At 39.1% G+C, this 16101-nt stretch overlaps 1 protein-coding gene across 2 annotated transcripts in view; it reads right to left on the bottom strand.

Annotated features, from left to right (window-relative positions):
• The window catches only part of LOC309387749 (ADAMTS-like protein 1), a 267422-nt gene that overhangs the window by 16419 nt on the left and 234902 nt on the right, over positions 1-16101 (bottom strand). For both annotated transcript variants that reach the window (XM_081944501.1, XM_081944502.1), the window contains 4 exons: positions 14476-14604; positions 8529-8708; positions 5939-6073; positions 820-1020 (listed from right to left, as the gene is read on the bottom strand). In XM_081944501.1, the coding sequence (XP_081800627.1) occupies positions 820-1020; positions 5939-6073; positions 8529-8708; positions 14476-14604 (645 nt within the window). The remainder of the gene's footprint in view (positions 1-819; positions 1021-5938; positions 6074-8528; positions 8709-14475; positions 14605-16101) is intronic.

Here is a 16101-nt window from a genome sequence, read left to right as displayed (position 1 = left end):
CCTCTAGCTGAGATGGGTGGCATATAAGTTAAATAAATAAAGAAAATTTTGTTGGTTGAATACAGCATGCTGTATCATTAAGAAAATTAAAGAACACTTCCAAAGGTTGATAAAGAATACCGCCCAATAACTTTGCAAGACAGGTTGGACTGAAACAAAGATTAATGTTCAAAGTTACCCAGTTAAGCTTCTGTGTAAGAAGGTGGACTAGAACCTCAGTCTCCCCATTTTTAGTACAAGACCTTAACAACCTTATTATAATGCCCTTGCTAGACTAGTCTACTACATTCTACTACTGTTAAATGGCTGTTGTTGTTTTTTTCTTCTTCTTAGGGTAAGCAATCTGACATAAAGCCGACATAGGTTTTCTCAGTTGTGTTTGTTTCTATGCTGAAAGAGTCCAGAAAAAAAAAAGACCAGCAGTTAATACTGATGCAATATGTAATATTCTAAAATAGAACATATACTACTGTCCAGAAACTGTTTACTTTTGCATGAGATGTGCATTTCCACAGCATGCCCAAAGCAAGTTGGATGGCTTTCTATTTGCAATAAATGAAACAAACATCAGCCTTTCTCTTAAGCATTCTCTTAGACTCCCTCTGTATAACTTGCAGGAAGCTCTGATAACATTGAATGGCAAAGATGTATAAACTTGTATAAAGAATATACTGCCTCCCCAATCTGTGTTTTCCATTTGTTAGTTCAAAAGATCCATTTGGCTTCAGTTGTCATAATTCGAAGAAACCATGAGAAACTGAAGTTCACACATGGAAAAATTACCAGTTGGGTAAAGGCTGCTCTAGAAATATGTTTTACCTTGGATGACCAGTGATGTTTTCTGAATAAGCAAGCCTGCCTCATTCTGAGCCCTGCAGCTGATTTCTCCCTGATAATCATTGCTGACATTCAGGAGCTGGAGAATCTGACCAGATGCCAACACCCGATGGGGCAGATGGAAGGGATGACCATCATAAAACCAAGTGATGTTAGGAGTTGGATGACCATCTACTGGGCAGCCTAGAAGATTTTAAAAAGGCAGAAAAATAGATGAAAACTTAATATGCTGGATAACCATGTATTCCTTGTTATAACACAGCTGTCTGGAGAACCCAGGTTGATGATAAAGCAATGAATCAGAATATTTGTCTATTTCCAGCCTGTTTCAGCTCTGAGATGATGAGATGATGTACTTTTATGGAAAGAAAAGCAGTTTAGTTTGAAACTGATGGTAAAAATTCTTCCATGATATCTGCACAAAAAACATTGAATTCCACCCAAGCAAATATGGAGAGATACCTTAGAAGGAATGAAATGATTGTTTGTAAAATCAATGATTTATTTATTGTCAATATCCACAAAACAGCTCACAAAATTACGACGAAGAAAAGACTTGCACTGGAGCCAACATCCTAGGGCACTCGTCAAAACCAATGTTTTTTGAAGCAAACTCACAACTTCATAATTCTACTATGTGGCTACATAGTCAACGGGCTTTTCCAAGGAGATTAGCAATATATCAGGAGGAAAACTGGTACTTCCATTCACCTTCTCCTTTTCTTTCTTCTGGGCAGGGCTGACTATTTAGTCCAGAAGTGAAGGAGAACAAGTGCTGGGATAATTTTTTATGCATTTACCCAATAAAGTGCAAAAAGAATGTGTTCCTATCATTACACAACTGTTCTAATTAAATACTGCAATGGCTCGCAAAATAAGAAGGCATATTCTCATTGTCCAATCTCTGAATCAATGGAGAAAATTGTCTCACACGCTCATTCCATAGTCCATGGGAATGAGATATGATAAAAAGAAAAACACCGGCTCTCTATGATTCAAAGCTTATGTTTGGATTCAAAAAGACCCAGGTTTGATTTGAGAACTAAGCAAACTTGATATGGAAGTCACTAAGGGAGAAAACAATAAATATGGAACAGCAGGATTTCCTTTTTATGGCTGACTGTATTTCTCTAGTCATAAAAAGCACATTTTTCCTGGCTAACACTACTGTTCTTATTACATACCACCTATGAATCAGAGCAATATATTTAAAGAAACTTGCATTGAAAGTCTGGGTCACTGTCTGGGCATCACCAAAGTGTTTTTAACTTTTGCCTTCAAGTTAGTCTTGACTTCTGGACATGGACAAATCCATGCAGTTTCCTTGGCAACATTTTTGGAAGTAGTTTGCCATTCTATTCTTTCTATGACGAAGTAACTGGTTCAAAGTCACCCAGTTGGGTGTCACTACCACCCTGTTTCCAGCCTGATGCCTTTAGCTACTACATCAAACGGGGCTCTCTATCATTAAAATACACAAGGTTTAAAAGAAGAGCTTTATTAAATATAGAGCTCAATTCAACAATGGACCATTTCATCAATTAATAGTGGTGTTTATCCTCTAATGATAAGGATTCAGTTGGTGTTATGGTTTCTGTCGCAAAGTACCTTTCTCCAAATTTGACTCACTCAGTAGCAACTAACCATATAAAAAGTGTGAGGCCAGTGAAGTAGCTACACCAAGGGCTGCTTTTGCTCTTGAGTCTGTATCTTCTGTTGTTTGATATCTCTGAATAAAAAAACCCCTGCTTTATTCTGGTTCCATGTGTCTGAATAAAGAACGGTTGCAATCATGCTGAACAAGGCCAGGAAATCAGATTGTGATACATTTTTAAAACACCTTCTTCTGCTATCTCCTTATTTCCTTGCCCAAGATCTGATACCAAAACTAACTTTTGCTAAAAGTGATTCCAAATCTTTTCCTACCACTTCTATGAGAGAGCGCTTTGTCTGCGCCGCCTAACATGTGCTTTGCGTGCATATGCAGCACTCAAATACCACCCTCAGTGTCAGCGCTGATGACATGAGCTGTTTTTGTTAGCTCAGCTGAGGGGCGGCAATCTGCTCTGCCGCGCAAATCAGCTGACCTAAAAATCCCAAGGGAATATAGGACAGGGAATGACGGGGGTGGGAGGGCGGGGCCAACCAGAGGTGGAATTTGCCGGTTCTCCGAACTACTCAAAATTTCCGCTACTTAACCGAATCAGTCCGAAATGGCTGAATACCACCTCTGATCCTATTACAAAATTATACTTCATTCCCACAAGCAAAAAAAGAAATATTTTAAAGGAAAAATAAGGTTATTTTCTTTTGATGGTTGCAAGTTTATTAGAAAGAAAAGTGGACTTTTTTGTTTTCTTAGTTTACTATTGAAGATATGCTGGCTGGTAAATGAAATGGCAGATAAGTAGATGGGTTGGCCATATTTCTATGAAACTATCAGATCACCCTTTCAGTTAAACAGAAAAATATGGTGGCAGAGGGCAGTGTAACAGAGAAAAGGGAGATAAACTAAGATCTTCTACCCACTTTGTTTTCCAGTTCCACTTCAGGAGCTTTTTATTTAGCAATTAGAATTGACATTGAGTCTTTATTGATTAGCCTTTAGTCCATATCAAAGTGCAAAGTTCCAGAAGCAAATTATTACTAAAATTTGATAAAAGCAATTAAAAATGAAATTTGATAAAAAAAACAATTTAAAATGGAATCAGAATAAAATACATTTTAAGATGGAATTGGAATAAAATGTAGTCTAAAATTAAATTGGAATAGAATACAATAGTTTAAGTTATAGATAAAATACAATAAAATTATATTTCGATGTCACCCCTGCAATCTACCCCAATCAGTCCCACATATGCAGATCTCAACTGAACCTTTAGGGCTACGTTCCCCCCACCCTAACTGCTGAGTTGGAGATCAAATTATTTTTAAAATCTTAAATTGATGATTGACAAAATATTAAAATGATAGCATTTCAAGATTGCTTCAGAAACCTGTTGATGAATAGCTGATTACATACATATAGCTGATTACATACAGAAAGAAGGACTAGGGGAGACATGATAGCAGTGTTCCAATATCTCAGGGGTTGCCACAAAGAAGAGGGAGTCAAACTATTTTCCAAGGCACCTGAGGGTAGAACAAGAAGCAATGGGTAGAAACTAATCAAGGAGAGAAGCAACTTAGAACTGAGGAGAAACTTCCTGACAGTTAGAACAATTAATCAGTGGAACAGAAATTGCCTCCAGAAGTTGTAAATGCCCCAACACTGGAAGTCTTTAAGAAGATGTTGGATGGCCATTTATCTGAAACGGTATAAGGTTTCCTGCCTAGGCAGGGGGTTTGACTAGAAGACCTCCAAGGTCCCTTCCAACTCTGCTATTGTATTGTATTGTATATAAATGCAACATCTCTCTTGAGTTATATAAAAGTACAGATCAGTAGCTGCCATTTTTTAAAAAATAACTTAAAAAAAGGAACTGTCATGGATAGACTAACAGCCCTTAAGTGTTACTTATTAATTTCTCTTAAAAAATGTGAAATCTTCATTCCGAACACGGCAGTGTGGCTTATTGCTTTGCTGGATAAGAAAGGATTTGTATATGAAAAACGATAACACAAGAGAGATAGATTGTTGGGTACTGGAAGAGCGCTGATATCTACCATGCAACTTTCTGAAAACATTTCTTCCTTTGAAAAAGGATTTTTAAAAATCTTATCCTCAACATACTTAAACAAGTCTTTCAAATTTCTCTTAATGGTGTTTTTGAATTTAGTTTATTTCCGGAAGTGATGGAGAACACAAAAGAATGTAGTCGATATATATCTTTCAGTTACAATGAACCTTCCCGACTGGCTAATTTCTTGCCTGAAACCAACCAATCAGAAGAGGCCCTTGGGATTTAACCAATGCATAGTAAATCAGGGAGACTACAGACCACTAAAGAAATGACTGCTCAGTGAAAAATATATTCACCCACATGTCCTTGTTCACTTTATAATTAAGTGCAAGAGCATCATAATCCAACTATGTCAATACTCCTTAGAACAAAATTTCAACAGATTCTTTTTCCACCCTCATAAAATTGAACGAAGACAAAAAATGAAGGATATTTTTTTCCATATAGGATTAGTGGTCATAATTAGCAAGAGACTAACTACTAGGTCAACATACTTTCTAAAATACATTACTTCAGTCAACTTGGCCAAGTGAGCATTGTGGGGCCAGTTCTCCCTCTTAAGTTTGTGTAACATGATGCTTCATGTACACAATGAGTAAAACTATAGTGTTAATTGGGTGAACCTTGTGCCCCTTTCCTCCCCTGAGGATTCAGTCACTCTCATCATTACTCTTAATATACTGGGAACAACTTGGCAATAAAGATCTTGTGATTTAGATTAGAAGAACCATGATCAATCAAGGTCCTAGACATGTAGAGAACCTGGGCTGACAATCATCCTATGGACTAGCTCTTGGTATGTGAGTAGGAAGGAACTGTAGTTCACTCATTCTTCTTCTCCACCCACAGATTCTTACAATTAACTTAGAAAGTGAACAAGGAGTCAGCAGGGTTTCTTTATTTTTCACTAGCTGATAGCCTGGCATTGCTTGAGTATTTATTTACAGGGGGAAAATGTCCGGACCAAAAGTAGTTTCTAATGTTGGATTTTATCCCTTACCAGAGGGAGCCCCCTTGTAGGGTACTGTGAAGCTGTTACCATGGCAACCCCACTGAGCTGTACGGTAGGAACCATTTTAAGGCACAATAGGCTGTATCTTAACAGAACACACACACCAAGGGGTTTTAAGGGTGTTTTACCCCCACAGTATTTGTTTCCAGAGAGTAAGTCATCTGTGTACCAAGTTTGGTTGAAATTGCTCAAGGCGTTCCAGAATTATGCTGGAACATACACACACATATTGACTTTAGCCATTGGTTTACACATACTTGATTTTATTAAATTATCATATGCCAGGAAAATCATCTAAGAACACATGTGGAAGAGGAAACATTTGGGACTGCCATTTATTTCCAACTTCTTGGGGGTGTGGAGAATAGATTTAGGACAAGTAGATTTTTAAAAGGGTGGAACTTACCTATGAGCACAGAGCTTCCTTGGCTCAATATTTTTCTTGTTCCTGAAGGAGATGTTATCACCGAAGGAATGCCTGGCCCCACAAGGGACAGAGTGGCCGCCATGTCTTCAAACTGAGGAGGGAGCTGCGGTGGGTCTGGGAATATATTACAGAGACAAAGATACAATAAGGCACTTTCTCTCTGCGGATGAGATTAATTCCTAATGTTATGTAGTAATCCCTTCAGAAAGACTTAATCTTGGTGAAATGAATGGGTTTTAAAAGAAGCCAACTTGTAAAAAAAAAAAAAAAGCTGCATGCCAGAGAGATGGATAAGGCAGAAATAGAAGGAGAGGTGGAAGAGGAATTCCTACAAGCTAAGAAAACTTATGTCAACATTTTGTTTTAAAAAACGGCCAAAGTCATGCCCTGAAAAATAAGATCTGCCAAGGCTATTGACGTATGATTTGGGAATGCAGCACAGGGTTTCCAGAAGGGGCACCCCCCCCTCAACAAATCTACAGTAGCTTTCGCTTCGTCTAGCCTGCTGTCTTTCTCTTCTCAAGCACTATGGAGCAAAAGTGGCACAAGCATGTTATTAGGCAAGGAAATCCATCACCGAGTATCATAAATCAGCCCCAGGAATACATTATCACTCAGGCTCTGGACCTGACAATGCCTTTCTAAATCACCCAGCTAAGCTCAAACTGTTTCCTATTGAGAAACGTAAGACAAAGTAAACTTCACCCTCTGATGACCCGAGTCCCTCCTTTTCTGGGGGGAGGGGGTGTTGAATATTAAAACAAAAAAACAAAAAACTCGGGCAGACTGAATTTATGCATTTGTCATCAAAGTGTGAAATTGGTAGGTGTCACTTCGCAATTTGTTACAGATCCGGCTTCTCCAACAACAGAAAACAGGAGGATAGTGTTTTTCATGGAGGGAAGCTTGTTATATGGAGGATAAAGGATCTCTTCCGCCTTCAGACCCTTGGAAAAGCTGCAGAAAAATTCCCCAGAGTTGATTGATCCTCCCCAAACCCAGTTCAGAGGTGTCACTATCAATGCTCAGGGATGTCAGTGGGAGTTGGGGATGTGTATGAGATTTTTCAGCCAAGTTTAAAGGTCCAGCCTTCCGACATATTTCATGTTAAGTGGGGGACAAGAGTAAAAGAACTATATTGCAAGGACATGTGTTATAGATGTCCTCTTGTAATTCACGGCAATCAGTGGCTCTGTTTTATTTTTAAAACAATCACAACAGAGATTTCTTTCTTTCGCACCACTACGTAAGACAATTTTTATTCTCGTGGCTGCCAGGTAAGAGCAAAGCAGAGGGAAATAGCTGGTCTGAAGGTGAGAAAGATTAACGGTCCTTGAGCCCATCTGCCTGATGCACCCCTAAATGTTTTAAATCTTGGTTTATCGTGAAGCCTTAAATGGACTCAAAAATAAAACTCATTCAATTGAATTATTAGCAGGCACATATTTTGGAATGCTGTCTTTCATGGCTCTACTGTTGAAATATCAGATAGCATTCTTGTGCCTTGATGAAGAGTCACAGAAAACAGTTGCTATACTACAGGTAGTCCTCGACTTATGACAATTGAGCCCCAAATTTCTATTGCTAAGTGGGTTTTGCCCCATTTTTCCATCTTTCTTGCCACACCTGTTAAATGAATCACCCTAGCTGATAAGCTAATAACATGGTTGAAACAAGTGTAGGAAGTTAGCACCTACCCCTCTCCTAGGAAAATGAAATATTTTAGGAAATATTAAAAGGACAGAATATTTCCCCTAAAAGGGAAGCAGAAACTCAGAACTCCACCTTTGTCAATGGGCCATTAAGGCCTGAGTCAGTCTATTCTACATAACAAAGATCTATCTCTTTCATGCAAAGACATCGTAGGAATTGCCCAAAATCCTTTCCTTACATCATCATCCAGCAAGGCTCAACCAAGCTTGGGACTCAGGAAAGCCTAGTTGCCCCTGCATGGCCCCATGGGAGTCTGACAACCAATCAGAATACAAGCTCAAATTTAAAAGCCCAGAGTGGGCATAAAACCAGGGCACTCTCAGCATCTCTTCCATTTCCCCTCCCAGGACCTCAAACCATGTTAGTCCTGTCCATCATCAATAAACCTTCTTTCCAAGCAACTTCCATGAATCCAGGATCTTTTCCCCACTTGGAATTGAATCCAGAAGGACATTTCTTCCAGCACAAGGTTTTCCAGAAATGGTCTGCCATTGCTTCCTTCATAGGGATGAGAGAGACTGACTGGTCCAAGTCCATCCAACTGGCTTTATGCCTAAGGCAGAACAGGAACTCACAGTCTTCCTGTTTCTAGCCCGATGCCTTAACCGCTACACCAAATTGGCTATCTTTCTCATGATAAAAATATTAGCATGAAAGAGATAAATTCCTTTAGTGCTCCAATTATTTATCAGTTCCCCTCACCGGAAAATGCAGTATTCATTTAAAAAAAAAATCTATACCTGATTTCCCCCAATTAAATTATACTTCTTCTCTTTTCATCACAGGTTTTCTGCTTGGAGAGAAAAAAAATGACAAAAGATATTAATGCTTGAAAAGATTGCATACTGTAACTTACCGAGGACTAGGAGCTGTGTGCTTTCCGTTACCTCCCCACGGATGTTGGCAGCCCTGCAAGAATACAACCCTTGGTCGGAAAGAGATACGTTTTGGATCAGCAGTGACCCATCATGGATGTGAAGGTCAGGGGCCGTCTTGATTTTGTTCCTGAACCAGGTAAGTTCTGCCTCAGGCACACCTGATGTAGGAACACAATAAAAGAGAGACAAACACAAAGAATGTCCATTGTGAACTTTTTGCAAAGAGCATTGATGTGTGGTACCAAAAGCAACGTATCGTTCTACAGTCTATTTTTGTTGTTGTTTAAGTGTAGAATTTTTTTTAAAGTGTTTTCAACATATGAAGGTTCCAGATATGTTGCTTTCATGTCCCAAAGGTGCTTTTTCAGGAGACAACTGGACTTTCTTGTTTTTTCTTTGAAGATGTTTTGCTTCTCATCCAAGAAGCTTCTTTAGCTCTGACAGGATAGTAAATACCACCTCTGACTGGCCCCGCCCCCATCTATTTTCTGCCTCCCAAGTCCCAGCTGACCGTGAGGGAATGGGGATTTTGCAGTAACCTTCCCCTGGAATGGGATGGGAATGGAGATTTTACTTCCCCTGCCACGCCCACCAAGCCACACTGTGCCACGCCCACAGAACTGGTAATAAAAATGTTTGAATCCCACCACTGGGCACAGCCTTCTCCAAGAGCACAGTGCCTGGCCTGATCTTCCTCTTGTTGGAATATAGAGGGAGATTTTGTGACTTATGACCACAACTGAGCTCAACAATTCTGTTCCTAAGGAAGAACAGAACACTTTAAGTGACTTTTGCCGCAGATGTTAATCACTGAATCACTGCAGTTGTTAAATGACTAACAAAGTTGTTAATTCAATCTGGCTTTCCCATTGACTTGGCTTGTCAAAAGGTCGCAACAGGGGATCACACACTGCAACAGTCATAAATACGAACCAAGCATATGCCAAGTGTCTGATCATGTGACAATGGGGATGCAACAATGGCCGTAAGTTTAAAAAAATGGTCATAAATCACTTTTTTCAGTGCCGTTGTAACTTCAAACTAAATAAACTGTTGTAAATCGAGGACTACCTGTAATCTTTCTTGTCCTGTAGTTTGGAACTAGGCCTGGATTGCTCTTATAATTATTACTGGAATTAGCTGATCCACACAATTAAGCTTATTGGGTTTACTACATATCCTTTCTCTTTTGTCCTGTGGTTGGCCAAGCTTTAAGGGGCAATTTTAAATAGGCAAATAGCAGGGGAAGATCTAATTTCTCTCTCTTCCAATGCTTTGGCCCTAATTCAACCTCTGCCTTCACTGGTTGTAAAAATAAAGAAAAATAAATAAATTGGGAGATCCGGTCTAACCTTCCTGATTACATCTAATTTCATTCTTATTGAAGATGCCTATAGCAAAGAGAGATATCCAATCCTATTTAGCAACCTTACATAGGTTGGGATTTACAATAAATGATTGCACTTTATCTTCTGCCAGTCTGCTTTTCCTTATCCTCACATCCGTCACTCTTTTGCTTTCATCATTTTTTTAAAAAAAATTCTTCTTGCTTAGTTTCAACCCTTTTCCTGTGGTCTCCCCTCCATTATGTTAAACAAAGGTGTGTATGGATTTTTGTTTTTAGTTTCTGGCAGAGGGAGTCATTTCTTCTTGTTGATTTTTATTTCTGCAAGCTCTGGGACTCAACTTGAAGGAAACACAGTTACTTCTTAGTGGCACTATTCTGCACACCAGGTTTTTGGCATAGGCAGCCTGAGATTGTCACAATTGGTGATAACCGATCTGGCGATTTAGTGGCAAGGCACAATCAACTGGAACTATAACTCATCTTCAGCCTTACAGAAAAGTCAGAAGTGAGACAGGAAGGCATAAATTATCCCCTGCAACAGTCTAACATTGCTCTCGCTCACAGATATCTGCAATGCACTTTTAATCTCAAGCTCACCTATTTCATTTTCAAACTTCCTCACTTTGTGTTTGTATTTCATGGTTTACAGCCAGATTTACCGTGTGAAACAAAATCCCTTAACACTGGCTCTCATCGAGGCTGCACAAACAACAGGGAGGGGATTTTATCCAGCTACAGTTCTGGGTAAAATCTGGCGGTTCTAACCTACAGCGCTATTTGATACAGAACAGTGTATATACCCAGATTTCAAACCTTCTCTATGATTACCTGTATTATCCATTCCCTTCCCTCAAGGTAAACACAAATCAATCAAATTTATATGTTCCATCTGCAGGAAGCCATTGCATGGGAAAAGGAAGAGTCAGGAATAAAAGAGAATATAGCCATTAAGTTTTCAAACTCAACTTGGGTTGAGTTTTACTCCAACATGCTAAAAACTTCCTTTTGAAGACATGGCAGAAATGAAGATGTAGTAGCTGCTTCACAGCTTTAATTGTAGGCAGCAGGAGAGATTGTCTTAAATCATAGCACTTTACACACACACACACACACACACACACACACACACCACCGAAAGTGTAATTTACCATCCACAGTCTTAATAGGAAATGAGGAAGAATACAGATAGTCCTCAACTTACAACAGTTCATTTAATGACCATTCAAAGTTACAACGGCACTGAAAAAAGTTATTTATGACCTTTTTTCACACTTATGACCATTGCAGTGTCCCCCTAGTCACGTGATCAAAAGTCGGCTGCTGGTTCATGTTTATGACAGTTGCAATGTCCCTGGGACACTTTTGCAACCTTCTGACAAGTGAAGTGAATGGAAAAACTGAGATTCACTTAACAACTGTGTTACTAACTTAACAACTGCAGTGATTCACTTAACAGCGATGGCAAGAAAGGTGGTAAAATGGGACAAAATTCATTTAACAAATGTCTCGCTTAGCAACAGAAATTTAGGGTTCAATTGTGGTCGTAAACCAAAGAGTATCTGTATATCAGGGAGACATAGTCTTATTGGCCATCATCCCTGGACAGCTTACAGCAAGTTTCATCTGTACTCAAAAGAGAAAGTATGAACGATACAAAAGAAATCATATCCCCAGCTGGAAGAAGAATATTTCAGGTACCTCTGGGCCAAAAAATGATGTAGAAACAATTCACTAATTCGCTGTCATTAAGGACTATCCTTTTGGTGGGCTGTATCATCCATCAAATACAAAGTATTACTTTCCATCCCTTGTTCTACCCAATTCTTGTTTTCTGCTCTTATAACTCACTCCTGTAGGTCCCAAAGCCAGAAATGTTCAGTATGGAATAATACCTTATGACCCATTCTCTCATATTAGCTTACAATTTCCTCCCCTCTCCCCATAAATTCCAAGATGGCTGAAGGAAAAGCACTTAAGGCTTTACTCTATGAAAATCCAGAAATGTCAGAAAAGTTGGCAACTCTGATCCAAACTGGACATGGTTTCTCATTTCGTGGACTCCTGCTTGTTGCCAAGACTTGTTTCCAATGCCAAGGCCTGGTATTAACCTGCAACATCTTTCAAAGCAGGAAGCCACAATTCCTGAACATATTCCTTCCAGAGTCCAGAAATAAAAAAATATGTTACAAATCACTTTGTATATTAAAATATGGCAGAGAGGAACATTTTTTATTATTTTGATTGCCTTTTCTAAATTATGGATTGCTTTCCCAAAAAACGAGCTCTTTAGTAGGTTTACTCAAAATGTAATAGAATAGAATAGAATAACAGAGTTGGAAGGGACCTTGGAGATCTTCTGGTCCAACCACCTGGCTAGGTAGGAAACCCCACACCACTTCAGACAAATGTTATCCAACATCTTCTTAAAAACTTCCAGTGTTGGAGCGTTCACAACTTCTGGAGACAAGTCGTTCCACTGATTAATTGTTCTAACTGTCAGGCAATTTCTTCTGACAAGTTACGTTGCTCATAAAAGGCTAAGCTCAGAGGTAAAATCCGGGCAGATTCTGACAGGTTCTGGAGAACCAATAGCGGAATTTTTTTTTAAAAAAAGAATTTTATTGGTTTTTACAAATGTTTATAGGAAAAGAGTAAATAGGTATAGAAAATTTTGACAGCTACATCATGCGAAAGGTGGAAATCCCCCCAAATCTCACAACTTTTACAGAAAAAAAAACATCAAAAATTTAAAGATAGACATTAGCAGCTTTTTCTTTTACATTATATCATCAATATATTCAATCATCTTTTATGTCACTTCCAACAATTACATTATAACAACAATTGCAATAATGTTTCAAACTCATTTTTGTGACCTGAATCTTTTCACTGTTGCATCTTCCCCCTGTCTACTGGCGGAGCCACGGCCCTTCCCTCCTTCATATCTTGTGTACTGTCCCCTATTTCATCTAGGAGGGCACTGTGTTTTTTAATGAAGGCCTCCGCCTCCACAGCTGTATTGATTCTAATTCTGCTGCCCTCCCAGAAAATCAGCATTCCTTCTGGCAATAACCATTTAAACCAAATTAATTTATTATATAATTTCTTTGATAAAGAGGAATATTTCTTCCTCTTAGCTCTTACTTTCTTCGGAATTTGTTTAACCAATAGCGGAAATTTTGAGTAGTTCAGAGAACTGGCAATGCCATTTCTGGCTCCCCCCAGAGTAGGGTAGGAATGGAGATTTTGCAGTATCTGTCCCCTGTCACACCCACAGAACCAGTATTAAAAAAAAATGAATTTCACCACTGGCTAAGCTGGCTCATAAAAGTTTGATTCATAGGCACTTCCCTGATGTTATAATACCATGATGGCCAACCAATGGCATATGTGCCAGAGGTGGCACACAGTGCCCTCCCTTTGGGCACACGAGCCTTCGCCCCAGTTCAGCTCTGGTGTACATGTGTGCATGCCTCCTGACAGCCAGCTGGTCTTCAGGTCTCTGCCATGCACATGCATGTGGGGTGCGTATGCATTGCATTTTGGGGGTTTGGGTGTACACGCATGCATTTGCGTGCATGCACGCTTTGGGCACTTGGTCTGGAAAAGTTTAGCCATCACTGTTCTAATATGTTTGCTGTTCTTTGTTATTCCGACTTTCACTAATATAGATTTCAAATTATGTTGTAGTCATAACAAGTATCTCTAATCTTAAGACAGAGTTCACTACATAGAACCTTAAGTTGCCTTATCAGATAAGCTACATTTCAATCTTCAGTTGTGCAGTATAAAGATTTTCTCCTAAAAGCAGAGTTGGAAAGCAGGTAGATGCATGATTCATTTTTGGGTAAAACAGAACTAAAGTGTCCTATGGTTAAGTGAAAGATTAAGGCCTTCATGATTAATAAATCAAAATGATGGTGGTTTTTGTTATGCTCCAAACCTATGAAACTACCTTACACCAATTTAAACCATTGTTTCATCTCACTCAGAATCCTCTAAGTAAGCTGACATGCCGCAAATTAGGGGAAATAGGCTAAAACATTTGAAGAATGGTTGTAGGAACTGGGCATGGCTAGTCTAGTGAAGAGAAGGACCCAAGATGATATGATAGTGGTGTTCCAATATTTGAGAAGCTGTAACAGAGAGGAATGCTTTCCAAAGCACTGAAGGCCAGATATGGAACAATGGATGGAAACTGATCAAGGAGAGATTCAACCTAGAAATAAGGAGAATTTTTCTGACAGTGTGAAAAATCAACCAATGGAACAGCTTGTCTTCATCACTGGAAGCTTTCAAGAAGAGACAGCCATCTGTCAGAAATGGCATAGGGTCTCCTGCTTCAGCAGAGGGTTCGACTAGATGACCTTCAAGATCCCCTCCAACTCTGTTATCCTATTTAACTTAGCTTGGAGCTGTATTTCAGATCTGCATTAAACTAGGCTCTTCCGCTGATGAGCACTGCAGAGCAATCCTTAGCAATCCAACAAAATGCTTTGGTGAGATATTTCCAATCGGATGTAATGAAACCTAAATGCAGAACTTTAAGCCTAGTCATTAATATAATTATAACAGACCTGCAATTTGGCAGCTAATGGTCACATTTACTCCTGGAATTGTTTTCACTGTGCTTCCGATATCAACAGAAATCGTCAGCAAGTTTTGGTTGGTCACGGTGTTTCTTGACGACTTTATCAGTGGTTTCCCTGAAAAGACACCACAAATTATAAAACAAATAAGACAAGAAACAAAGCACAGGCATAGTTACAACTTATCAATAAAGGAGAACACTTGTAGCTCAGCTTGAAGTGAGAGGTCCTTGGTGCTCTCTGAGCTTGCTTGTTTTCTTGCAGATGTTACATTTCCCTAAATAGGTAACAACTGATGATGTTACCTAGTTTGGGCAATGAAACCTCTGCAACAAAACAAAGACTCCCAGAGAGCACCATTACAACTTATTTTATGTATTTGTCAGATTTATACCAGTAAATGATTTCTGCTGAGCTAAGCGATGAAAACAGCATACAAACCTGATTACTAAGATGAATGGAAGTGAACTACAATGGAAATAATAATAATCTTGGGAGGGACAGCTTCAAAAACCATTGACAATTTGTATATGACCGTAAGCAACATATCAGTTTATAAATAGATACTTTATAAATATCTCTTGCTTTTATAATCCTACCCAGATATGTATTAAGATTTATTTTGCACAACTCCCTTGATCAAGCAAATTGGCTGTAGAAATAGAGAAATGAAAGCCAGTTGCATCAATAAATCAGAATGTAACTAAAGCTATTATCTGCCTAATTAAATCACAATCTTGACATCTAATTGTATGCAGATACTATACTCACTTTGATTACTTTTAAAATGCTAATTTAAATTATTCGTATGTTTTTCCTTAAGGTCTTATGTACTTGACTTTCATCTTTGGAAATTTCCATATGGGGCGCCTGGAAACTAAAGCAGTATACTCCTGGTCTAGATTGATGTTCTAAAAATAAGAATGCTGCAAAGTTTAATGAATCGTAGCAATCTCACATTGTTGGGAGGGAGGAAGAGTGAGAGAGAATCCTAGAAATATATAAACCTTAATGCAGATTCGAGGGATGTGGTGGCTCAGTGGCTAAGATGCTGAACTTGTCGATCAGAAAGGTCAGCAGCTCAGCGGTTCAAATCCCTAGTGCCACCTAACTGAGTGAGCTCCCAATACTTGTCCCAGATTCTGCCAACTTAGCAGTTCGAAAGCATGTAAAAATGCAAGTAGAAAAAATAGGGCCCCCCTTTGGTGGGAAGGTAACAGAATTCCATGCGCCTTCCGTGTTTAGTCATGCTGGCCACATGACCACGGAGATCTCTTCAGACAGCGCTGGCTCTTCGGCTTTGAAATGGAGATTAGCACTGCTCCCCTAGAATTGGAAATGACTAGCATGCTCATGCAAGGGGAACCTTTACCTTTACCTAATGCAGATTCACCTATCTGCATTCTGGTCATCCACATCATGAAATTTGAATATGGGTTAAGTCCTGAACGCTGGCTGATTTTGTGGGGCCTCTGATGTGAGCTTGTTCATAGGCCACCAGAAGGAGAAATGGGTGGGGTTGCATAATTCATGAGCTTGGGCCAAGACAGGAGCCTATAATGTCTAAAAAAAAATTAATCCCATATAAATCTACAATAGCAGGAAGGGGAAAGA

The sequence above is a fragment of the Natrix helvetica genome (genome assembly GCF_964273705.1).
Source record: "Natrix helvetica genome assembly, chromosome: 2".
In the NCBI taxonomy this organism is placed as follows: domain Eukaryota; kingdom Metazoa; phylum Chordata; class Lepidosauria; order Squamata; family Natricidae; genus Natrix; species Natrix helvetica.
Note: the sequence above shows the minus strand (reverse complement) of the source record. Positions and strands in the feature narration are given on the sequence as shown.